Source organism: Myxine glutinosa, chromosome 1 (genome assembly GCF_964187855.1).
Source record: "Myxine glutinosa chromosome 1, kmMyxGlut1.1, whole genome shotgun sequence".
NCBI lineage: Eukaryota > Metazoa > Chordata > Myxini > Myxiniformes > Myxinidae > Myxine > Myxine glutinosa.
This window is the reverse complement of record NC_136261.1, coordinates 56,035,573-56,063,180: the sequence shown is the minus strand read 5'-3', so window position 1 is coordinate 56,063,180 and position 27,608 is coordinate 56,035,573. Positions and strand designations below refer to the sequence as shown.

Here is a 27,608-nt window from a genome sequence, read left to right as displayed (position 1 = left end):
GTCAATACACTACAGCAGCCGACACTACATCTCACTTCATAATGCCACATCACACAATTGTACATATCCTGATGTCGTGCAATTGCTCCAGCCTCCATCTCACAAGTGACAATTCACCCTTTGAAAACTTACCGTGTGCGAAGTGGCATTAACAGGGCCAAAGTGTAGTCGGTATTCCAGTTTGCTACCAAGACCACCGGTATCTGGCTCTTGCCAGCTCACCCACAGCATGCCCTGCGTCGCAACTTGTTGCATGCCACCAATTTGTTGCACTTGAAGTCTCCTTGGCTTTCGCACCCTCACTGTTGGTGGATCAACGTTAACACCGAATCATCGCACAAAGGCCCAGCACTATACCCTTTTCATTAATTGATTAATTAAACTTATTAGGAATAAAACCAAGATTGTCTGAGACAGAATCCGTTAGATAAAGTGTGAATGCAAGAACGAAGTAGGTCTCACTGTGTCTCTCAACGTGTAACGTCAAGCGGTGCAGCATCTGCATGGTTAGAGAACAGTTGGTGGAGGCTTCTGGAGTCGTGCTTGTGTGCAGAGTTGTGATTGGACCCCTTAGTTCAGGAATAAGATTATGCAGGCCTTTTCCGGAAAGTAAAGGGCTTTGGTTGGTTGGAGATTGCCTTTGGTGGTCATAATAGTTATGAAGTTCATCTGGAAGAGTTGTTTGATCATGAGAGGCAAGAGCATCATGTTGAAGCTCTTTCTCGATATGTGCACTGAGGTCACAAGGTTCAACATGGTTATCTGGTTGATGAATGCTGTCTTGAAGATTAGGAGAGTCTTTTTCACTTTGGGCAGCATCTGCCCCTGAACATGATGGAGTTGTCATGACGAGTGTGACGGTTATTGGTACAAAATACATCACATGCTCTGCAGGAAAATCACAGTAGAAGTTGGCACCAGCGCTTGGTGTGAAGTCCCGTTTGGTGCCTTTGCATGAATGGCATTGGTGCAGACTAAGGGAGGAGTTGGGGGTGAAGTGGGGAGGCCTTATTAATCCTTCAATAAAATATCTGGGATGTCTTCCATTACCATTCAGTTTGGAGAGGGCTCGCCAAGTGGCTCGACACGGTTGATAAGGAACAGCTGGCTTGCCAAGCGATAGCGAGCTGATAGGTACTGGAACACACCCCATACAATCCACTATCAAATAAAGTAATTAAATACTACTGGTAGTTACTTGTGCAAGTTCGAATTTAATGTCCCCAATTATCTCCAACATCTTGTGGTATCAGCCAGGAAACAATTTTATCTCAAATCTTTCACAAACAGGCTGATCGCTGGGCTGAGATTCGACTGAAGGTGGCAGAAATGTGTCATTTTATCAGGGTGCCCAGCAATAACTTAGCAACTCCTCCTGAAGTGTACCATGGGGTATTTAACCTCCATCAACAACCTTTTCTGACAAATGTGACACTTTGAGATGCAATGCCCTCCTTGCGAGGCACCGATCTGACAATTTGTAGTCGGGCACGGAATCTAAAGCAGGTAACACAGCTCAAAAGTAAGTGTGCTATCCCAGCATCTGTTAAACTAGCTTTGATATAAATTACAATTAGATTAGATAACAAGTACATATATACTGAAACGCAAAATAAACTTACCACCTTTGAAACCTTTAAATATCAACAATAACACTGCGTGTAGTAAATGTGTGAACTTATTTGTGGACAATAGTGTCCTCACTGTCAGACAAAACGGTCACGGATGGTCACTTGACCCTTCAATGGTCACTTCATAGCACAGCTGTTGAACATCCATTTTGACTGTCAGTGATTAGCCAAGGGGTACGGGATGATTTTAATGAGCTGCACGTGATGTCTTGATATTGGCTTTAAAAAGGCCAGTGCAAAATGGGCATTTCAATCAACATGCCACGATTGTCAAGGGATCAACGGCAGCGTGCCCTGTGCATGCTGCAAGGCGGACTGAGCTACCGTGAGGTGGCACGTCGCCTTGGCTGTTCACACCAGACGATATCGGCCCTGGTGGACAGAGACACCCTCCACAACTCTGCAGATGACAGACCTCGATCAGGGAGGCCAAGAGTCACCACTGCAAGGCAGGACAGGCAGATGGTCCGAAGTCACCTGCGGGATCGATTCCGTCCAGCATCCCGCACTGCGGCAGAAACTCCGGGGCGTGCAAACCCACGGATCTCCAATGATACTGCACGAAGACGACTGCATGACTATGGTCTGACTGCCAGAAGACCATACAGAGGCCCCGTGATGACGGCTGCCCATCGCCGCAACCGACAGAGATGGTGCCAGCAGCATCAGCGGTGGACCTTCGCGCAGTGGAACGAGGTCGCTTTCAGCGATGAGTCAAGGTTCTGTGTGGACAGTCCTGATGGGCGTGAGCGTGTCTGGAGAAGAACTGGTGAGCGATATGCCGATTGTTGTGTGCATCAAGCCAACAGGTGGGGTGGCCCAAGTGTGATGGTGTGGGCCGCCATATCAGGCCGGTACAGGACGCCACTGGTGGTTGTGGATGGGAATCTTAACGCCCAGCGGTATGTGGATAACATCCTGCGACCTCATCTGCTGCCATTCCTGCTAGACCACCCAGAACTGAGGACCTTTCAGCATGACAATGCTCGTCCCCATGCTGCTCGCTTTACCACTGCATTTCTCCAAGGCGAGAACATCAACACCATGTAGTGGCCTGCGCTCTCCCCTGACCTGAATCCCATAGAGCACCTTTGGGATGAGCTTGGGAGACGCGTAGTTGGCAGGGCCAGGACACGGGCAGAGCTGCTTCAGACATTGAGGACTGAGTGGGACAGAATCCAGCAGCAATCCATCCAAAGACTGGTAGGCAGTATACGCCGACGATGCACTGCCTGTATCCAAAACAATGGTGGCCACACACGCTATTGAAAGGGGACTGACATTGCACCCTGTGCTGTTCTGTACTGTAGAACAAACTGATGAGATGGTGTATCTTGGTCAAAAACTTGACATGTCATCAATAAAATGCCAATGTTTCAATTAGCAATTGTTGGTTTGTTTTATTTTGAACTGTTACAATTTTATTACATTTCAAACAAGTGGTAAGTTTCTTTTGCGTTTCAGTATATATTCAAAGTATGCCACCCCCATGCCAAATAAACAAATAATATCCCTCCAGCGCGGCATTGCCGGGGCGCCTTCGGCGCTCGGCAATACCGCAGTGCAGCTCATAGAGGCTGCATTGGGAGGGAGAGGTGTACAATAATTGATTGATTAATTGCACAATTAAAATCAATAAATATTAATCGTAAAATAATTTCTTAATCAATTAGCTAATAGAATACCTCAACCACCAGTGTTTCATCCAAATCTGAAACTTTTTGAAAAATAATTAATTAATCAAAAATTAAATAATTAATCGATTCATTGACGAATCAACAAATAATTAATTTATTAATCATAAATCAAAAATATCCTTTATAGCTGCATCACTTGGTTACTGTCATGTCCAAATATCAGTTTCCTTGCTCAAAAGGTGCCTGAGATAATGTCCAGATGAGAAAGGAAATAAATAAGTACTTAATTAATCGATAATAATTAAGCAATTAATCAATTAATTGATTAATATAAAAAAACGTTTTTGCCAAAGCTCTTGCTCTCTATTGTGACAAACTTTCAGCTTCTTAGCTCAAAGGATGGCTGAGATATCACCCGGACAAACAAACAAGAAACCGGAAAACTGAGTACTCCCTTTCAGCGTGCGTCATCGCCGGGCCCCCTTCGGTGCCCTGCGATGACGTCATGCAGCGTCTGGAGATGGCAAAGGAAAGGAGGGGTGTATAACAGGCTTCATCTCATCTATCATATGTATATTAGACTGAGATTCAATATTATGAGTTTGACCAGTTGGTTACCGTACCTCAATACTGAGGTGTGGCTGTTGTGGCCACTGATTCAGGCACACATTTGTAATTTGGTCAGGGTGCATGCACAAATGGCCTACTCATACAAAAGACACCATAGGATCTTTAACATCCATCAATGAATGTTAAAACTAGACAGGATCGGACATCCATCTCACCATTGACAATTCACTCTTTAATACAGGCTTCATAAAGTTGGACATCTGAATCATCATCATCATACTAAAATACGCAATTTGGTGTCTGCTGCTGTTTAACACTAAACTGAAAGGGAGGAAACCCGTCGATCTTGACGCATTATATGGTTATCGCGTCCCCCACAGACAACTGTTTCAACTCTTTCGATAATCGGTTTTATTTGAATTTTCCCATTCTGTGTTTCAATTTGGTTCAAATCTCGTTTACTCTGTTTGATTTGTCCATTGTCCACAAAATTCTAACAGTGTAAGTTCAGCAATTGCAAAAGTACATTGATGCCTCCCATTGTCATTGGTCCACTCGTGAGCATACAGATTAAAAGGAACCCCAATGGTCTTTACCTTGAGTTGTAGAATAAGGTGAAGTGGCTGGGCGAAGCTGTATGTTCACGAACTTGCCATACACATTGTAAGGAGTAGTGCTTCTCACTGTAACACGTCAGGTCTACACAAACACATAAACACACTCTCACCTGGAGAAACACCTGTTACCTTCATTACTCAAATTCATCCTCATTCCTTGAGAGGATATCATAGCAAGTGGTCAAGTATAATAATAATCAACGTATAGTTGATTTCTGGTCGCATTTCCATCCATATACTCGTAAATAATTATCATAATACTGTAGTTCATAAACAGGCCATAATACTTTACGACATCACAATTAATTTTAGTTTGAAATGAAAAATAAAGAAATGTGGGATGTACAGGTTATCCCACATTGTGGGACAGCATAGGAACAATATTGACAACAATTGTGCATTTTTTGATAAAAGCACCAAATTTGGCCCGCAGATAGATAAGAACATTATGAACAAATCTGGATATGGAGGCATCGCAGATTTGCCCCATCATGGTCGTGGTAGCCATTTTATAGAATGGCCGCCAGCAGTTTCAATAAGTTCACTAGTATCTGAGCACCAGAAGGTGAAATTAAAGTCTCATTTACATATTGAACAAGAAAAAGAGCAATCAGAGATTGCAAACCCTCGCCAGTATGTATTTTCAGTGGTTTTTAAGGCTTTTGTGTTAAAACAAATATGGCGACCGAACCACGTGACCGATGACGTCATCATTTTTTTTCTAAACTAATTTATTCCTAGATTATGCTCAAGAAATTTCATCTTGATTGGATGAAGTTTTGTATTTGTTGAATTATGATGCACCTATGACATCATCATTAACATATTTTATTCCCAATGGAGAGTTCTTTACAATGAGCCATGTCTCAATTTTTTCTATTCAGCGCTTTCGGAGATATAGAGATGCAAACTTTTTCGGTTTTTCCAAGATGGCGACTGAACCACGTGACCGATAACGTCATAATTATCATTTAAAAAATTCTGCAGGTGGAGATGCACCTATGGTGAAAGTTTCCTGTCAATCGGACCAACGGTTGCAGACAAAATCATATTTATTCTGTGCGGACAAACAAACAAACAAACACACAAACAAACAAACAAGAAGACGTCATGCAGAGCACGATACTTGCAAAATCCGCTCCCACCCCCAAGAAAAAAAATTCCATTGATACAGCAAATTGTCCATTTCATCAAGATTAAAATTGACAATCTTGATCAAAGCTCGGGTCAACAGGAAAAAAAGTGACGATTTTTTTAGATGAAAAATGATGATTTTGGAAGGTTGACATTGAGTTGACCTTTGACCTTTTGACCTCAAAAATAGTTCGTTTCCCTATTTAGTGACTCAATGTGCAAATGCTGTTAAATTTTCAAGTCAATTCGATGAAAATTGAGGATTTTAGAAATTTGGCCAATGTTGACCTTTTGGCCAATGTGGACCTCAAAAATACTTGGTCGTTGAATTCAGTGACTAGATATGCAAGTCCTCTGCAAATTTCAAGTCAATCGGATGAAAATTAAGGATTTTAGAAATTTGGCCTATGTTGACCTTTTGGCCTATGTTGACCTTTTGGCCTATGTTCACCTAAAATATAATTTGTGGTTGAATTCAGTGACCAGATATGCAAGTCATCTTCAAATTTCAAGTCAATTGGATGAAAATTGAGGATTTTAGAAATTTGGCCTATGTTGACCTTTTGGCCTATGTTGACCTCAAAAATACTTGGTGGTTGAATTCAGTGATGAGATATGCAAGATCTCTTCAAGTCAATTAGATGAAAATTGAGGATTTTAGAAATTTGGCCTATGTTGACCTTTTGGCCTATGTTGACCGAAAATATCATATGTGGTTGAATTCAGTGACCAGATATGCAAGTCATCTTCAAATTTCAAGTCAATTGGATGAAAATTGAGGATTTTAGAAATTTGGCCTATGTTGACCTTTTGACCTATTGACCCCAAAAGCAATAGTCTTCTTGCTTTTGACCAACGCTACCATTTCGTGAAGTTTCGTGAAGATCGGTTGAAAATTGTGACCTGTAGGCCGGTGACAAACAGACAGACAGACAAACAAACAGACAGACCCACAAACACAACCGACAAATATACTTGAAAAATCTTCGATTTTGCAAGTAACAAACGGACTCAAATGCAATACCCTCTCCTCTGGCGAGGGTAACAAGTAAATAAAAAAACATGTTTTAGGGCTACACACTTTTCTTTTTAGCCACGTCGCAGACGCTGGTCATAGAGTGCCCTCTGCTGTTGTTGTTGTTCTTCTTCTTGTTCTTCTTCTTGTTCTTGCAGAGAAGACAAAACCTCAAAGCTCCACCCATTCTGGGAACCATAGCTCCACCCATTCTGGGAGAGGCTTCATATAAACAAATATCCACCATTTTATTAACTCGCATAGCTTTGAGGCCTGTTTTGTAGGCCCGTGGTGTCTTCCTCTCTCACACAGTTTTATTTCAAATCAAATTCGATATATCATTTCATTTTTCACAGTCGCTAACATAGTTTTAGACTCGGTTGAAAAAAAACGTGAAGAAAATCCGATGAAATTTGCCCTTTATAGAACGAAATGAATTCTCAAAGGCCTGTAACTTCAAGTCCATTGAGATTTTTTTTTTTTTTATCACGGCATGGTCAGTCATACACCGCCCGAAATAAGAGACGGGAAAATGCCCAGATATATTAAAAATTCGTCCATTTGATGACAATCGTCATGATGAAATATTTAATTTATACGTCGTCACAATAATGTGGAGAGAGGAGCATAGCTTCGTTCACGTGTCGCCACATACGGGAAATTGCCGAGATATATTTTTTTTAAATCGCGGCATGGTCAGTCATACACCGCCTGAAATAACAGATGGGAAAATGCCGAGATATATTAAAAATTCGTCCATTTGATGACAATCGTCACGATGAAATATTTAATTTATACGTCGTCACAATAATGTGGAGAGAGGAGCATAGCTTCGTTCACGTGTCGCCACACACGGGAAATTGCCGAGATATATATTTTTTAAATCGCGGCATGGTCAGTCATACACCGCCTGAAATAACAGACGGGAAAATGCCGAGATATATTAAAAATTCGTCCATTTGATGACAATCGTCACGATGAAATATTTAATTTATACGTCGTCACAATAATGTGGAGAGAGGAGCATAGCTTCGTTCACGTGTCGCCACACACGGGAAATTGCCGAGATATATATTTTTTAAATCGCGGCATGGTCAGTCATACACCACCCGAAATAACAGACGGGAAAATGCCGAGATATATTAAAAATTCGTCGCCACACACGGGAAATTGCCGAGATATATTTTCACTTTGCACAAAAATAACATCAAGTAATCGAATCAATAGGAATGTCCTGTGCCTATAACATCGACGTTATAGGCACAGCTGCATCTAGGCATTGTGTCACATCGACGCGGCTTTTGTTTTAATTAAAACTTTTTGTACTTGTTCTTTTTAAAGTTTTAAACCTTTTTTTTAAATTAAAAGATATTTTTAAATTAACTTTTGATAGATGAAAATGTACCAGAAAAGAGGACCGTGGGCCAAATTTCAGCCCTCTAGGACGTAAGCAACCTAGAAAACGAATGGCTCAAAGATTTGAAACGGGACAAACAAACAAAGTTCAGATGAAGTTAAGTAAAAGTGAGTAATAAAAACATACACTTGCTTCAAACAGATTTATTGTGATGTTTATTGTTTTAATGACCTCATTAACCTGCACAATAAGAGAATATCACCCATTGGTGGTGCCCTCTGCTAACTCATCTGGCCCAGAGTGAAGAGGAAGATCACCAGTGAGGAATATTTTTGCCTATCAGGGAGGTCAAGTGGTGGGCCAAACACTGTTACCATCAATAGAGCTACCTCCACCAGCCGGCGAGTGCTGGACCAAAACAGAATAAGGTTTGCACCAACCACACACTTTGATTCTTTGTATTTCGGCCTCTCTAGTTGTCTAAGTGGCCCCTTAGAACTTTCCACTGAAAGGGGGCTTGCTTCTTTGTATTTCAAATAAACATAATTCGTGTCATAAGCAAGTATATGTATGTCAATGTGTAAATCAGCCTTCAGTTTCACCCTTTGATCCTCATATTTCTACATGTCATTTAACTTTTTGAAATTGCTGGTGGCCATTTTGTTAAATGGCTGCCACGACGTCAGGGGTCAAATCTGTGATGCCTCAATATCCAGATTTTTTTCGTAATGTATTTATCTTCCTGTGGGCCAAATTTTGTCCTTTTATCAAAAAATGCACAAGAGATTTGCTACTCCGCCCACTAATAAAGGTTTTATACAGTTTTATTTGTTTATTCCTCTCTGGTTTTTCGTGCTACGATTATGATACTGATAAACAACGGAATTAGTCTTTTTCTATTATTCCACTAAAACGTTGTTCTTCACTTAGTTGAGACATTTTCATGAATCAATTAACCTGGAAAAAGGAAAACAATATAATCAGAACATTTTACATTTGCCCTATATAACACTACTAGCAGAAGTACCCGGCATTGCCGGGCGGGGGGGGGGGGGGGGGGGGAGGGGAGGGGGAAGGGGAGGGGAGGGGAACGTGGGGGAGGGGAGGAGAGGGGGGAGGGGAGGAGAGGGGGGAGGAGAGAAGAGGGGGGGGGAGGGGAGGGGGAGGGGGAAGGGGGAGGGGAGGAGGGGGGGAGGGGGAGGAGAGGGGGGGGGAGGGGAGGAGAGGGGGGGAGGGGGAGGGGGAGGGATGGGAGGGGGGGAGGTGTGGGAGGGGGAGGGGGAGTATGGGAGGGGGGAGGGGGGGAGGTGTGGGAGGGGGGGAGGAGGGAGGGGGGAGGGGGGGTAGGGGGTGGGGGAGGGGAGGGGGAAAGGGAGGGGGAGGAGGGAAGGGGAGTGGAGGGATATAGATGGTTTCTGGCAATTCATCACATCCACAAATGACGTAATCTACACAATTTATGTACTTTACATAACGTTAATAGGAATACATGGCCGTGTAGATGGGAAATACAGTTTGTTTGAAATAAATCACAAATATCAGATGAAAGTTTTTAAAATTTAGAACTATTCTCACTGCGGTGAGTTAAACATCACCGCAACATTACGCGGTTGCTTCAGCATTTTCTGTGAATTATATGTCATCATTGTCAGATTTTTTTGTATTTTTTTTTCAAGACGCTCATCTCATCTCATGCTCATCTTCTGTCTCTCGCTGTCTGGCCCTCGCCAGACATTGTTGATTTGCGTTTAGACGTGCCTCTGTGTCTCATCTTCTGTCTCTCGCTGTCTGAATCTAGAGACACGTTCTTGATTGGCTTGTCGATGGTGAAAAGTACCTTCATCGACTTCATGGAGTCTCCGATCAGCAAGTTTCCTTGCTCGGGAGGTTGAACGTGACAAATTTCTTTTCTTCGGTGCCATTGCCTTTATCACAGTCAGTCTTCCAGTCACTCACTCGTAGACAAATTCAAAATACCAAATTCAAAATACTCGTAGACAAAATACCACGTTTACACGTGGTAAGAAACGACGCAAACGCACGATTGCAACTCTGCGTCGTGTCGTGGGCGTGGCCAACCGCCAACGTGGCCTCATGCTCCCAGGTGATTGGCTAACTCGAGAGAGCCATAATGCGCTACGTTATGGCAAAAAATATGGATCTAAAGATGAAAGAAAAAAAAGCCTATGTGGTGTGAATGGCAATGTTCCTCGCTGAAATGTGAAAAAACGCAATCGCTTTTCGCTCTGAAATACGTGCGAATGCATAACTGAGTTAATGGCGGCAAGGAACATCACGTGATCGCTCTGAGCGAATCAGCGCGCTGCTCTGCCCCTGTCAGATTCCGTGCATAATATTCCTCGCTGAAATGCGCTGAGGTAAAAATATGGTAAAAAAATATTATGAAATAAATTTTTAGATCGGCCATGTTCTTCCCAGGCTCAATGGCCATGTCTGTGCCAAATATCAAGTACGTGAGCCTCTCCGTTTAGGAGTCTATCGTTAACATTACACACACACACACACACACACACACACACACAAACTGTGTTTTATATATATAGATTGTCCTATATAGTTGCCCTATTTTAGAGTTTCCCCTTTTAAAGTATGTCAGATGCCAGTCTCACAATCATAGGGTTAAAACTAAAATTGTTTTTGAATCTTTTTTTTAACGGTGTAACTTTTTATTATGGGGCGGCTTCTATTGCCGATTAGTGATATCAAAAGCCTTCAGGGAACACAATTCCATCAGAGAGTGACCATTCATCGACACCCGTGAATTGATAGGTAATGTTTAATGAGGTTAGAGGTGGAGTGTATAAAGAAAATAACACTACAAGGAGCACCAGACAGGTGAACAACATTCCATATAGTATAGAAACCAAACCGGCTACCCACCAATAAATCGACCAAGCCCTGTGTCAGGAAACACAGCAGTAACAAACAGCAGCAGAACAGCCCCCAGGGCAGTGGGAACGCCCTGCAGGGTGCACAATCTGGAGGTCATCTGTGTATTTTGCCCTCTCTCCATGCTCACCTGTTTACTTCTGCATACATTTGTAGAATGCCTCTGCAATAAACAATGAAATTCATCACAAGTCTATGAAAGTACAAGGTGTACTGCAAGGGCACCAAATTGTTTGGTGACCTCTGTCAAGAAAGCATGACCACTAAATGATCAGGTGAAAACAATTAAATAATAATCCATGGTCAGAAATGTGTCAACTCACGCAATTATCAAATGGTTGTGATCTGGATGTTGTATGGCCAAGGAAGATGTTGAAAGTCGGTTTCATGCCCTGTGCGCACACCAATCCAGCCACATTAGTACATCGGACATTATCATTGGTCAACACTTCAACATTCCAAATTATTTTTGAAACAACGAAGCCTCTATCCATCAACTGGAATTTAAAGGTTACAAATTGACATGAATATTAAATGTCATGTTCTGCAGATGCTTATGCATAGTGGGATCATTTTTTGGCCTGAAGTCCTCAGTTACGTATAATCTATATATACACATATGTGAATATGTATCAATTTAACATGTGTTACATTGATGCAAAAGTTAGAAATCAATTAACATGTGGAAATTATTTCTGCTGTCATTGTTCTTCTTCTTCCTGTTCTTCCATTCCACTTATTATTCAACATGTTTGAAGCAGAGTCCAAGCAGTTAATTGTAACTGGTGGGTCGATTTGTTTAATATGCACATGCAACGTCCCCCTTTTAAATTTTAACACACAAATAGAGCCAAGTAAATTCATTAAATGTAACTTTCCTCATGTCCCGGTCACTGCAGTATTTCGGCTCTGGAAGAGTGAGGTATGTGAGTAACAGAAAGTAAAAAGTAATGAAGTGACGGTGACGTAGCAGGACAACAGTTTGATACAATAGGTAATGGAATGAAATAACAATACATTGATATTATGCTGTTATCATTAGGTTTGTCATAAGAAGCAGCCTTGGAAAAAGGCCACAATAAAGCTATCTTAACATGGATATATACACCTCAACATGCAACCCCATTTGTGGGGAACCCCTCCCAGCAGAGAAAAGGTGGGTGGGATTAATTCGCTACAACATTCATCGTGTGACCCTCAGTCCACCTGTCATGTTTGGTTGAGATTTGATGAGTGATGACCGAATGTATCACGGTCAAAAATCGTCAGACAGACAGAAAGACACCAAATTGCGTATTTTAGTATATGTACACACACACACATATATATATATATATAGATATATATATCTATATATATATATATATATATATTATATATATACATATTGTTACAGACGCGGTTTTAGATGTTATATTGACCGAGCGGTGGTGTATTACCGCGTCCGAACAGTTACTCCCCGATTAGAACCCGATCCCGCCCAAACGTTGGCCGGATCGCACCGCAGCTAGTCAATAGGGAAAAGACAAAGGCGACACGGATGTGAAGAAGAAAAAGAAGAAGACAAAAAGGTTGGAAATACCACTAAATTTATTCCTACTATTTACATGCTCAAAGTAACCAAGGAGAAGGAAAGATAATAAAATAATATACAGAAGGATCAGAGACACAGTGCAATTATTAACTTATACAGCTTAATTAATACCCAGGGACAAGACAAACAGAACAAACTCACGTACACAAGAAGGGTGGAAAGGCAGGAGGTGGATGGCTGGAGGGAGAGGGAGGTCCAAGGGGGTCCCGCAGCACAACCGGCGCGTTTAGCAGCCGCCGTTCAGGCCCCACGCTGCTGTTTTGGCTGCTGTGGACGTCGCGTGCTTTGCCAGGCCTCGTCGGACGCGTCTGGTCCAAACCCTTCCACTCGTTCTTGGTCCACTCACGTCTTTACCACCGACTCCTCACCGCAACCAACGCAACCAACTGACCACCACCACCGACTCCTCACCGCAACCAACGCAACCAACTGACCACCGACTCCACTGACTGACTCCTCACGACTCTCTTGGCGACCAACTCACTTGCTTCCTGCGTGCGCGCCTTTTATAGCGCCTCCGGCGATTAAGCCGCCGGCCTTTTGGACACGCCCATCGGGGTGCTCACCTTGGCCCTGGTTGGTCGCGCGACCCTCTGGCTCCGCCCTTGATGACGACGGGCGGGCACGCCTTTCTTCTCCGACGAGAGCACATGTTCAATGGCGGTTTTTGGAGGGGAGGTAATATGGGCAATCGAGGCTTGGCAATGACGAGAGGGGATGTGAATTGAAAGGGAGATTTTGGGGATGGGAATGAAAGGGGATCTATTCTCTTTCACTGGTGCAATGGAGTACTTCAATTAATGGGAGACACAGCCTTACTCTAAAACAAAGAATAAGAGATAACTATCAACAGGGGTATTCTATTATTTGGCTGATGTGTATACTTGTGGACTAATTATGGGATGCCCTTTCACCTTTACACAGCTCCGGAGGTAGGGGGGGCGCAGAATAAACAATAATAATAATAGTACAGCACACAATCAAAAAATATACAGTCCTCATCTCCGCAACACTGCACCCTCCTCCTCTTAGGCACGTCCCGGGCCTACAACTTTTACTTTTAGTGTGACACGTAGGTGTAGTTTCCTCTACTTTTAACCTGACCCTGAGTGCGACAGTTTTTAAAACATAAATAAATGTGTCCCGCTGCTCCATTGCACCCTGCCTAACAGACTTACGCCCACAGTTAACCGAATTGCGGAATGGTCTTCAAACTATACACTGACGGTGGGAAGCATTATTTACAATGACGCTATTTTTATTTACAAAACTAACCCAGGACCTGTGATTGTTCTTTCTGGGGGGGAGACAGTCTGCTCTGCATCAATGCACCATGAAAGCACCCAAAACCGCACCAATACACACCCAAGCACCAATCGGTGCAGTCACCATTGTTCAAGAGTGTTCAACAAAAATAAATTCAACAACCCCTAACCCTGCAGGTGATCTCTTGCTCTTCGGCTCCCTCTGCTGGTTATTATTATTTCTTCCAGTTGTTGTCTTTTCCTTCATTTTCTTACTGGCGGCCTATTTGAACTGAAAAATGCACCCAATGTGTCCTTTTTATTTGATTTTATTTATAGCCCACAGGGCCGACTAGTGTGGTTCACCTGTGGGGCATCGGTGCCCTGTGGCCAAGGTCCGCCAGCAAGATTTCGGGCCCTCATGGCCGGTTCCAGCAGAGGGGCCATGCCCCAACCCATGGGGTCCATAAGTGGTGCTCGGCCACAGACATGTGGTCCATAATGTGGTGCATCGATGCAGACAGCTGGTTCTGGGAATTTCGGGCGCACAATGGCCGACCCACGCACGCTCCCCTCGGCACCCAGTGGCGCACAGGTCATGTGGGAGACAAAAGGGGAAAGACAATTGAGCGAGGGGTAAGGTCACAAGGGTACACATCAATAAGGCAATGCAAGGCGAAATGCGTACGGAGGGCGAAGTGAGAAAGCTCGTCCCTACCGTACGTCACCCCACCCCGTCACCTACACTACCCTTGCCCTTACCCCATATGTACAAAATCTACACATTACCAATCCGTCGCTACTGTCACGTCTCCCCATATTTCCTCTATACCAAATTCGTCACCACATTCCCTCTATCCAAAATTTGCCATCACCCAATTCGTCATCAATCCTCATAAGGAGGAAGAGATGGAATAACAAAGCACAATGTCACACCCACGTCATGATGCGTCTCACATTCCAAACATCTGCATCAAAAATAATTAAACATGGCATGGTGTGGAGTACCTGTCACCTCAGGTGAGTGGATGCAGATGGTGCGAGGAGACTTCATCCTAACTACTTTCTAAATGACATTAACACACTTTACACTACCCGGGGTCTCTCCCTGCCAATCCATTGGCCAACTTACACTATGGGTTCTAAAAACCAATTCCCATTGTCCAAACTGCGGTGCTTCTCAATTTGGGGTCTCACTCCCCCGATTCATATCCCTGTGCCCTCGCACAATTTCTGGGCTGCGACGTGTAGCTCTCCCAGCAGGTCTACCCACCTGCACACCTCCACCACTGCAGTTGCCACCCGAGCTTACCTAGCTCCTCACCCTAACCTAACTAACTGGGGAAGGCCCTCTCCTGGCTCTGTCACCCCTTGGTGCCCTCTGGCACTGGGCTACCCGGGTCCGTCCTCCGGATCCTCGGGCCCCATCCACAACAACTACTACCGGCTCCCAGAGCCCACCTGCGGCCTCACCTGGCCGACATCCTCACAGTGGTGGAGCGCCCAACCAACTACACACACTAACAGGCTACACGCCCAGCCATTTCGACAACACTAATGCACCCATCCAAAGACCATTCTTTCACCCGCACCACAGATGCCAATATCCAACCACAATTTACCTGTACCCTCTACCTAACACTTACTCTACCCGCCCCGGGTATCCGTGATGGGGGTCCACTCTTCCCCCATTCACACCTTCGCACCATCCACTCCACTCCACAATTTCCACCATACTCACTCCACGACCATCCATTCCAATACTCCATACCATTTATTCCATACAACCATTTATTTCACACAACCATTCTCCATTCACCTGTTGTTGCACACCTGTTCAATCACACCTGGTGCCACCTGCACCCTCCTCCTCTTCCTGGACCATTTGGTCAACACCACACGCAATCACCACTACTCACTCATACACTGCTCCACACACCTGTTCAGTTGCACACCTGTGCAATCACACCTGTTCAATCCTCACACACGGCATCATCTCAGCTAACTACTCCCCTCTGAAACTTGCGCTTCCCAGTCGTCCCTTTAAACTATTGCGCTCCCTCGTCATTATCATCCACACTAAACTACCTGCGTCCCCACTACAGGTATCAGTCACTAACTAAACTTAACGTTACCTAATGTCATCTTCGCTAGATCCCTACACACCATATAACCTAACCCACCCGGGCTAGTTTTCACTGCCATCACCCCATAAACTATTGCGCATTTGCCCCACACGTTTCGTGAGGGATGGTGGATTTGCCATCCCACCACATCGGGGGTCTCTCCCTATAAATTTTGTTCGTCCAAATTCAATAAACCAAAAATTTGCCATTTACTGCTAATCACCATACCATCATCAAATTTTGCTTTTTTATTTATTTCGGGGCCAAAACACTATCCTCATCACCCGTCTACTTATTAGATCCTCTCGGTGCGCCGTGACATCATTAAACTCGGTTCGTAAAGCCGAGCAATGAATTCGGGTGGTTTGGTCGCCTGCAGGTTGAATCCGTCCGGCTTTCGGTTCAAGGGAGGTGGTTTGGTTGGACCGAGGCTCCACGCACCATCTCGGCGCGGCACCTTGCGGTCCCGGGCCCGATGGCTCAATCTCCCCCGGTCGGAACCCCGTCCCCACGAGGGGGCACCGTACCGCTTCCTCCCACTCGCCCTTGAACCGGACCGGTCGCCTCGCCCGACAAAGCCCGGACTCGACCGTGCGGGGCGGGGCCAAGCCTGAATCGGCAACGACGCTTCGAAGAGAAGCGACGCAGCATCGACCCGCGCCGGGCCTCGCACCCAACAAAGCACCCCTCGCACCGAGTGCTCGCATCGGCTATCCGTCACCCTAACCGCTAACCCAGTTACCGTCGATGCTTCACTTGCATGCTTACAAGCATACGCTACCCCTTTCACCCTCACAAAACCCGGCGTTCCAACGCCGTCCGTACATTCCACCAACGCTCTCCCTGTTACACACCACACCTCTCGCGCACACTCTTGCGCACACTCGCTGCTCGCACACCTCGGTCCACACCTCTCCTCCGTTATGTCCTCCGTAACACTCGCCATGGGCGTGCACTCTGGCATCCACCCACTAACGCGCTCACATGGGCTCTCCCACACCCGCGCTACCACCAATTCAGGTGTGCTTTCTCGCACACGTTCCACCACCACCTTACTCTCCGTGTCACACTTCGTACACCCCGACGTGCATTCTCGCTCGCACTCGGTTTCACACTCGCGCTCCGATGTGCCCTCTCGCACCTGCGCCATCACCAACTCACTATTCGTGTCACACTCCGTACACCCCGACGTGCATTCTCGCTCGCACTCGGTTTCACTCCCACACTTTACAACACACCCACTCGCCGACGCACACTTTTTCCTCCCACGCGTGCCATTTCCACTCACACAGGACCCTTCACCAACGCCCGGATGCTTCCTCGATCCCAAGCGCGCGAAAATTCTTTTGTCGCTAAACATCCTCCTGCAAAATCTACCCGCACAATATACAGCACGACTCACCTGGGGGATCCTTTTCTCCACGCGAACCTGCAAACTTCCATTCGGGTTAAGCACAGCATCGTGATGTGAGCAGGGACTTTGTACATAATCCATTTCTCCCTGCAATTCCCGGGCTACCTCCGTCATCTCTTCAATTTCAATTCCCACTTCCGCTTTTTCTTTACTCACCTCGGCGACCGTTGGCTTTAATAAAATTTCCTCTACCTCATCGGTCGCCGGCTTTTCCAAATCCCGTGTCGCGATTTCTACCCCCGTCATTGTACCCATGCTTTCCTCCGCTTCGCTCAACCAGCGCTTTTCGACCCGCTTTACCTCGTCGTGCACCCGTGGGACCCTTTCGCCCAACTTGCGGTCTCTGTCCCTCTGCTCCCTTTCCTCCCTATCGGCCCTCATTCCGGTTATTGTTGCTTCAATTTGCTCACTCCGAGCATCCATCCGGTTCCCCATTACCCCCATTTGCCCCATAAGGGCCCTCCTTTGCTCACTCTGCAGGTTGAGGGACGCCTGCATTTGTACCATAAATTGCTCCATGAGGGCCTGCATTTGGGTCATCCCTCCCACTTGTGCAGCGGGTGCGGCCGCCGCAGCCATGTGCGAGGCGCCATTTTGCGCGCCCGCAACCTCGTGCGCGAGGACGCCATTTTGTGCGTCTGATACACCCTCAACCACCTCATTGCTCTCCTCCTCCCTTTCTTCCCCTAAGTCCTGGGTTACCCCTAATAGTCTAGTAGGAAGACTAGGTCCCCCTGCACCCCCGGAGATATACTTCTAATCAGTGTTTCTAGATTGGAAAAAATGTGTAGAAAATGACTAGCTATGGCCCCAAGCTGAAAAAATGTCCCACATACCATTTTTATGCAAATTACTGCTGCCATTATCAAAAAAACGATTTTTGACATATCTCAGCCAATATTGCAGATAATTGAAAAATGAAGGTGTCTAGACCCATGTTTTGAAGGGCATAGATCATGATAGAACTATTCATAACATGATTACATGTGTCTATGGTATACTAGTATGCATATTAATGCTGTAATTACAAAATAATCAGTTTTACAAATGATAAGGATACGTTAATACTGCAGATAACTTAACATGGTACATAAGGGGTCTAAACCCAGGTATTTTCAAGGTTAAATGTCAACAAGATGCTCCTGAGTCTTGCATAGGGGCGGGACATTGGCAGTAACATTGGTACCACTCAACTTTTCTTCCCACCATTGACTTTGTATTGCGAGAGATTTTCACTTGCTTATTTAAAGGTTTCTCACCCAGCCCACGTAAAATCTACCAACTCCTGCTGTTAACTCCCAAACATATTTTTTTATGTTATCCAATCACAGTGCAGAAATGACAGACTAGAGATCCAAATTAGTGCTGCTATAGCTGCCATTTTACATTTCCATCCATGTAACATGCGCGCTCGCGCGCTCGTATCAATTGGTAATGTCGCGCGCTCGTATCAATTGGTAACGTTGATGTTATTGAATACCTCAGTTGAAAGTTCAGTCTTCCATTCCATCTGTGTGTTGTTCTTGGTATTCATCCTCCAATCTAGCCAGGTAAGATGCTAACTATAATGTTACTCACACTCTTGACTTCAGTTTCTGCATGAAATCATAAACAGGCAGAATAACAGCTGAGCCAGCTAGCACCATGTTAGCTAACGTTAAAGCTAGCCTCATCTATGTACAGTATGTTCCTAATGTCGGTGTAACTTAAACTTTTGTTAATGCCAAACATGAGACATATCTGTTGACTTCTGTATATGAATTGAACCAGAAAGAGGCACGACAGCTGAGCTAGCTACAGTAACTTAGCACAATGTTTCATTGGCCTAGATAGCTAACGTTAGTGTGGAAGAATTTAGATGTTTTAGCTATTAGCACTTTTGATGCCACTAAACATGGTTTAGTCAGCTAAAAAGTACCCTAGTGTAGAACATGACTCAGAACCTCTGTTACCTCACTGAAAACTCAGAGCCTCCTTTCACAGGCACTTTTAACATCATTCGTGATTTCTTATTTGTCATTTAACAGTGATGGTAGACATCGACAGCAAGCATGCCCAAAAGAAAACGGAGTGTAGAACCTGCAGCCCAAAGCTCTCCTCCTACATGCATCCTTCATGTACCATCCATGTCTGATCATGGGGATTTCACGCCCCTCCGTAAAATTAAAGGATCTGCTTCAGAAAAACTGCAACTGCTTCAAAAGATCCGGGATAGACGTCTCAACCAACCGCATGACTCCCCATGTCGTATGCAATCAGTATGTGATCAGATCCCGGCAACTCTTCCTGATGACCTAGAAAGAGTAGGATATCACAGCAAGTGTTATAAGCACTTTGTCCGCCACTTTCATCGTCTGGGAGATGATACAGAACCAGGGCCATCAACCTCATCATGGCATCACTCTCCTCGTAAACCAGGAGGTTCTGCTGAACCCATCTTCCCGCCAGAGTGTATATTTTGTGAGAAAGTTGAGACCAAAGATGCTCATCGCAATACTGAGAGGCCTACAACCTTCCCATCCTTTAAAAACAAAGAAAATGCATGGGAGCAAATCGAAACACGGGCTGAGAAAATGGGTCTCTATCGACTCCATCGAAAGGTGAAAAACAAAGACCTCTTTGCATGTGAGGCCAAACACCATCCGTCATGTTTTAAAGCTTTCCGCACAGCATTCTACAACTATGAGCGTGCGATTCACAGAGCCGAAGCACCAAAGGAGCAGGCTTGCATGTCAGCCGCCCATGAAAAGGCATTCAACTCAGTACTGGAACACATTCAAACCCAGGTCATCCAGCAGAATAAAGTTCTACAGCTTTCTTCCTTGCGCTTGCTCTATGTCGAGGAACTGAAACTGAATGGATATGAGAACTCAAATTATCGGTCAGAGAAACTACTGAAACGCCTACAGAATGACCCAATGACCCAATGACCCAAACTGTGCCACTCTCCTGGGGTACTATGTGTTCAGCGGAGAAGACTGCACCAGTGCCTTCAAAGGGAAGGGAAAAGTCGGGCCCTTGAAAAAGCTGGAGAAGAATCCCAGGTTTCACAGGGCATTCGGTGAACTGGGTGACAACTGGGATGCCAACCCTGAGGTGGAGAGGCAGTTAGAAAAATTCACCTGTGTGATGTACGGCCAGAGTCGCGAGTCATCAGTGGACATTGTCCGTGCCAAGCTGCTACGAAAAATGGTGGGAGAGGACAAGACCCTCACATCCAAGTCCAAGGTTGATCTGGCTCGCCTTCCTCCATGCCAGTCTGCCCTGAAGCCGCACATCCAGCGTGTGAACCACCGCGTAGCATTGTACAAAAGAGCCGATCAACCTATCATCGAAAAGCCAAAACCTTATGAGGAGCAAGGATGGATAAGGACTGATGAAGGACTGTTGAAACCAATGTGGTCCAGTGGTCCCATCCTACCAACCTCACTGGTGGATCTTCTGAACACAGGAGAGCACGAAGAGGAGGAGGAAGAGGAAGGAGAAGAAGAGTTTGACTCTGACGATTTCGATGAAAATGATGATGACTGACTCAGTGTAGAATCACTAATGCTAATGATGTTTATCTAAAACAAGCAAGAGAAGAGTGGTCACATTGAGTGCTAGGACTATTTTGACAGTTGTAATATTTAGAAAAATAAAACTTTGTGTTAACGTCTGTGTAGACGGACCTTAATATGAGTCTATTATTTCGTAAAACTGTGATTATTTTGTAAATAAAGCACTAATTAGCATACTAGTATACCATAGACACATGTAATCATGTTATGAATAGTTCTATCATGATCTATGCCCTTCAAAACATGGGTCTAGACACCTTCATTTTTCAATTATCTGCAATATTGGCTGAGATATGTCAAAAATCGTTTTTTTGATAATGGCAGCAGTAATTTGCATAAAAATGGTATGTGGGACATTTTTTCAGCTTGGGGCCATAGCTAGTCATTTTCTACACATTTTTTCCAATCTAGAAACACTGATTAGAAGTATATCTCCGGGGGGTGCAGGGGGACCTAGTCTTCCTACTAGACTACTAACCCGTCTATCTCCCCCACCGACATCCGATCGCCTTGATTGTCCATGGCGCGATCTCAAAATTCGGGTTTTATAAAACAAAATAAATTTCGGCAGCTTGTAATTTTGAGCGCGTTAAGCGCGCTTCGGGTCCGATCTCACTCCCAGACACCAATTGTTACTCTAATAGTACAATTGGTGTTCCAAAATTTGGGCTAAATGAATTTAGTCCCAGGTCCGAATCCAACTCCTGACAACCAATTGTTACAGACGCGGTTTTAGATGTTATATTGACCGAGCGGTGGTGTATTACCGCGTCCGAACAGTTACTCCCCGATTAGAACCCGATCCCGCCCAAACGTTGGCCGGATCGCACCGCAGCTAGTCAATAGGGAAAAGACAAAGGCGACACGGATGTGAAGAAGAAAAATAAGAAGACAAAAAGGTTGGAAATACCACTAAATTTATTCCTACTATTTACATGCTCAAAGTAACCAAGGAGAAGGAAAGATAATAAAATAATATACAGAAGGATCAGAGACACAGTGCAATTATTAACTTAACCAGCTTAATTAATACCCAGGGACAAGACAAACAGAACAAACTCACATACACAAGAAGGGTGGAAAGGCAGGAGGTGGATGGCTGGAGGGAGAGGGAGGTCCAAGGGGGTCCCGCAGCACAACCGGCGCGTTTAGCAGCCGCCGTTCAGGCCCCACGCTGCTGTTTTGGCTGCTGTGGACGTCGCGTGCTTTGCCAGGCCTCGTCGGACGCGTCTGGTCCAAACCCTCCACTCGTTCTTGGTCCACTCACTCTTTACCACCGACTCCTCACCGCAACCAACGCAACCAACTGACCACCACCACCGACTCCTCACCGCAACCAACGCAACCAACTGACCACCGACTCCACTGACTGACTCCTCACGACTCTCTTGGCGACCAACTCACTTGCTTCCTGCGTGCGCGCCTTTTATAGCGCCTCCGGCGATTAAGCCGCCGGCCTTTTGGACATGCCCATCGGGGTGCTCACCTCGGCCCTGGTTGGTCGCGCGACCCTCTGGCTCCGCCCTTGATGACGACGGGCGGGCACGCCTTTCTTCTCCGACGAGAGCACATGTTCAATGGCGGTTTTTGGAGGGGAGGTAATATGGGCAATCGAGGCTTGGCAATGACGAGAGGGGATGTGAATTGAAAGGGAGATTTTGGGGATGGGAATGAAAGGGGATCTATTCTCTTTCACTGGTGCAATGGAGTACTTCAATTAATGGGAGACACAGCCTTACTCTAAAACACAGAATAAGAGATAACTATCAACAGGGGTATTCTATTATTTGGCTGATGTGTATGCTTGTGGACTAATTATGGGATGCCCTTTCACCTTTACACAGCTCCGGAGGTAGGGGGCGCAGAATAAACAATAATAATAATAGTACAGCACACAATCAAAAAATATACAGTCCTCATCTCCGCAACAATATATTAGGGTGGTCCACAGATATATGTAATATTTAATACTATTAAAAATCCATGCTCCACAAGGCTGCCCTTTTTCCTATGTTTATAAAGTTCATATGAACCAAATATGAGGTCAATTGCAACTTCTTTCGAGGTTGCTCAAAAAATAACATTTTTAATTTATCCTGTTTTTTTCGTATGGCAGAAACTCGCAGCTCTTCCACAGTTTGGTTGCTGGGCAAGTTTGAAAGGGAAATAATATGTGGGGGACAACCAACTAAAGGACACACATTGCAGAAAATGGTGTACCATCACATACAAGAACACCATACAGTTCGTGAAAGTGCCAAACATAGTGTACAAGCTGTGTGTGCATACTGGGAGAAAGCACGAATTCCAGTGCAGAGAGTAGATTCCTGTGAGCGACAACTTTTGATGTTGTTTGATGCCTACAAACTGGTAAAGAAAAATAGAACCAAGACATTCGAAAACTACAGAGTGAAGGAGCAGATGTTCAAAGATGATCTTCAATCCCTCTTCGATATCTCACCAAATGATGCGCTTGAGAAAATGACGAATGAAGAAGACAAAGCATTCCTTATCATGCAGCGTGGGGATCCCTCACGTTCACGTATGGGCTCTGTGGACAACACTCTGGCAGTGAAGGAGAACAGAAAGCGTATCAGGCTTGAGAATGAAGATAAAAGAAAGAAGAAACGAGCTGCTGAGACTCGAACAGCAATGCAATCTGTTCCATCATCATCGGCTGTGGTTGATGATGCTGATGAGTCTGAGATTGAAAGCTCCGATTCAGGGGACAATGAATTCAAACTCCAAAGTCCATGTTCTGCCAAACAGGCGAAAAAGGCTCCCATCAAGGTGATCACTCCAGCAATAGTGGCAACTCTGGACAGAGTAAATCTCTCAGATCGGCGTGCTATGTTTGTGGCCAGTGCTTTTGCACAATCTCTTGGTCATACCATTGAAGACAAGTGAAAGCCAACAATAATAAATAATTTGAGTAATTGAAAATAGATAATTATCTATTAATTGATGTATGATGCTAAAAATTCTGTATATTATTGTTCATTAAAATTTGTCAACATTTTGAACAACCTCTAAATATTGTCCAATCCAAATTTTCACCACAAACTACTTTCTTCAATAGGAATAGGGGCAGGCTTATGGAGAAATGAAAATCCAATCTTCAAATTTTTGGACCACCCTAATATATATATATTGTAACGGTTTTGAGAAGTGGGTAACGAATTTGAGAAGTGTAACGGTTTTTAAGAAGTGTAACAATTTTGGAGGAAGTGTAACGAATGTAAAAAAGTATGGTTTTGTTATGTGTAAACACCCTCGTAATGTAAATAATGGTCGCAGCCGTCCTCCTAGTTAATTCCATGAAACTTACACGCAGGTCACGATATATCTTTTTAAATAGTGTATTTCCTTATTCCATGTAGGCTAAATATGTGTTTGCCACTAGATTGACTTTGCATTGTATCAAACAAAATAAGCGTAGGCCCTTGCAATTTCCCCAAACATCTCCGCTCTCCAAAGTTCCTTTCAAAAGGGTGCGAGTTGTGTTCAATCCCGCAAGCCGCCATTGCCCATGTGCTAATCTCGGAGAAGAAAGGCGTGTCTCCACCTCGTCATAGAGGGGAGGAGTGAGCCAGAGGGTCGCATGGCCAATCGGCACCGCGGTGAGCGACCCGGTAGGCGTGCCCTCGCAGCCGGCGGCTTGATTCCGCCCCGAGTTATAAAAGCGACTGTAAGGGACTGCTTCACCAGATGACCTGGGAGATGAGCGAAGAGGCGACACCAAGAGGAGCGGTGAGATGCGAAACGCTCCAAGCCAAAGAGGAGAGGTACTCGGAAAGGAAACCAGCTTTGGAGAGACGCGCTGAAAGGAGGGAGACGGCTCCACCAGAAGGAGAGGAGCAGGTGTGCCCGAGCCAGCGCGTGACGTCTAAAGCATCGGCAGCGGATACGCGACGAAGGGTTTTCCCGCCAAAAACCGCGAGGAATTGAGAGCTGCTGCCTCCGATCCTGTCCTCCCTCTCCAGCAATCCACCTCAAGCCCTACCTGCCTGCAATATACCCCGTGTAAGTGTGAACGTCGTCTGTCCTACTCGTTGTCTTGGGGTTAAGTAAAATGAATAGTGTAAGTTAACGATTCGCTGTGTGACTGCTTTTTCCATCCATTGCTTGTGTGTGTATAATAAATCTGTTCTTCCTCCGTACTCTGTCTTCTTCTCTTTTCATTCTCTTTCGGTCGCTTTAGAGGTTTCCCGATTGAATATCTGTGGTGCGATCTGGTCAACGTCGGGTGGAATCGGGTTCTAATCGGGGAGTAACTGTTCGGACGCGGTAATACCAACCGCTCGGTAAAATAACATCTAAAACCGCGTCTGTAACAATATATATATACAGTCACGTGAAAAAGTAAGTACACCCCAAGTAAAGTTTTGACTTTTTCAACATATTTCAACATACAGCTATGTGATCTTCATTTCAACAATATTGAGAGATAAAGGTGATATAATATAACAAATATCATGAAACATTTACATTTTGTAGTCCATTGTATAATTTAAATAAACATAAATGCAAATTTCGCATGTGGAAAAAGTAAGTACACCCCTAACATTTATCACTACTTCAAATACCTAAAATTAGAATCAGGTGCACCACCTCAGGTGCAAATGATTAGAACATCGTCAGAGAGGATCTTGGAGGAACCTGTCTTATTTAAACCTCAGACATTTAGTTTGGTTTGCTCTTTGTTGTTGAAGTGTGCAGCGTCACCATGCCTAGATCAAAAGAGCTCTCTGAGGCCTTCAGAAAGAAGGTTATAGATGCCTACGAGTCTGGGAAGGGATTTTAAAAGATCTCCAAACAATTTGAAATCAATCATTCGACTGTCTGGAAGATCATCTACAAGTGGAGAAGATTCCAAGCAACTGACACTTGTTCAGGCCAGGCCGCCCCAGCAAGTTCAGCCTGAGAGCAGACCGCAAGATGCTGAAAGAAGTCTCTGAGAACCCCAGAATGTCATCACGGGACCCGCAGGTATCTCTTGCCACTGTTGATGTCAAAGTGCATGTGTCTACCATTAGAAAGAAGCTGCACAAATTTGATCTACATGGGAGGTGTGCCAGGAGGAAAGCTTTGCTGTCCAAAAAGAACATCAGGGCAAGACTAAAGTTTGCCAATGAACACCGAGGCAAAGACCAGCACTTCTGGAACAATGTGCTCTGGACAGATGAGTCAAAGGTAGAGCTATTTGGCCACAGTACCAGAAGACATGTTTGGTGACATCCAAAGACAGCATTTGACCACAAGATCCTGATACCAACTGCAAAGCATGGTGGTGGAAATATTATGGTTTGGGGCAGCTTTGCTGCATCAGGGCCTGGGCAGCTCACCATCATAGAATCCACTACGAATTCTTCATTGTACCAGAGGGTGCTTGAGGATAATGTGAGGCCATCTGTCGGAAAGTTGAAGCTCAACCGAAGGTAGACCCTGCAACATGACAATGACCCTAAACATACCAGTAAATCCACCAAGGAATGGCTGAAAAGAAAGAAATGGAGGGTTCTGGAATGGCCAAGTCAAAGCCCAGATCTAAATCCCATCGAGATGTTGTGGGGGGATTTGAAACGAGCTGTGCATGCAAGAAACCCCTCAAACATCGCACAGCTGAAAGAATTCTGCATGGAGGAGTGGGCAAAAATTTCTCCCAGTCGATGTCAGAGACTGGTAGACAGTTATAAGAAACGCCTACTTGAGGTTGTTTCTGCCAAAGGGGGGCAATACTACCTATTAGAGCCAAGGGTGTACTTAGTTTTTCCACATGTGAAATTTGCATTTATGTTTATTTAAATTATACAATGGACTACAAAATGTAAATGTTTCATGATATTTGTTATATTATATCACCTTCATCTGTCAATATTGTTGAAATGAGGATCAAATAGCTGTATGTTGAAATATGTTGAAAAAACCAAAACTTTACATGGGGTGTACTTACTTTTTCACGTGACTGTATATATATTTATTATTTTTATTTTATTTTATTATAATAGAGCAAACGTATATAGTAATGTCGTTATGTTTACATGCGACGAAAGTGTCTTCTTCTTCTTCAAATAAAATAACCACCCTCTTAATTAACGCTCTTAATTACGTTTAGACTGCTGAGACCCCTCAAACTTTTGATGACCCTTTAATTCCCCCAAGACCTGTAAGATCACCTGTACCCCTGAATACCGAAAATACCCTTAAAGACCCAAAAGACCCCAAAGATTCCGAAGACCCAAAACACCCCAAAGACCCAAAATACCCTTGAAGGCCCTGAGGCTCAAAAATACCCTGAAGACCCAAATGGTCCCGAAGACCCAAAAGACCCCGAAGACCCAAAATACCCCGAAGACCCAAAAGACCCCGAATACTCCGAAGACCCAAAACACTCCGAAGATCCAAAAGACCCACAAGATCCAAAACACCCTTAAAGACCCAAAACACCCGGAAGACTCAAAATACCCCAAATACCCCGAAGTCCCAAAAGACTGCGAACACCCAGAAGACCCCGAACACCCAAAAGACCCTGAAGACCCAAAACACCCTGAAGACTCAAAACACCCTGAAAAACCTTTGAAGATCCTTTAGACCCAAAATCCCTTTAATTACCCCAAACAACCAAAATACCCCAAGGACTCTTGAAGACTCAGAGGAAACAAAAGACCCTTAATATCTAAAAGCCCCTGATGACACCGAAGAGCCAAAAGACCCCAAAGACCCTGAAGATCCAAAACACCTCAAAGACCCAAAATACCCTTAAAGGCCCAGAGGATCCAAAAGACCCTGAAGACCCAAA

At 44.6% G+C, this 27,608-nt stretch overlaps 1 protein-coding gene across 4 annotated transcripts in view; it reads right to left on the bottom strand.

Moving 5' to 3' along the window:
* MPL (MPL proto-oncogene, thrombopoietin receptor) overlaps nt 1-27,608 on the bottom strand; it is a 180,944-nt gene that overhangs the window by 127,561 nt on the left and 25,775 nt on the right. For all 4 annotated transcript variants that reach the window (XR_013622428.1, XM_068111814.2, XM_078772129.1 and 1 more), the window contains exons 2-6: nt 11,195-11,263; nt 10,863-11,034; nt 4,435-4,537; nt 463-974; nt 133-302 (exon numbers count right to left, since the gene is read on the bottom strand). Coding sequence is in view for 3 of the 4 variants with exons in the window: in XM_068111814.2 (XP_067967915.2) it covers nt 133-302; nt 463-974; nt 4,435-4,537; nt 10,863-11,034; nt 11,195-11,263 (1,026 nt within the window). In the remaining variant the exon portion in view is untranslated. The remainder of the gene's footprint in view (nt 1-132; nt 303-462; nt 975-4,434; nt 4,538-10,862; nt 11,035-11,194; nt 11,264-27,608) is intronic.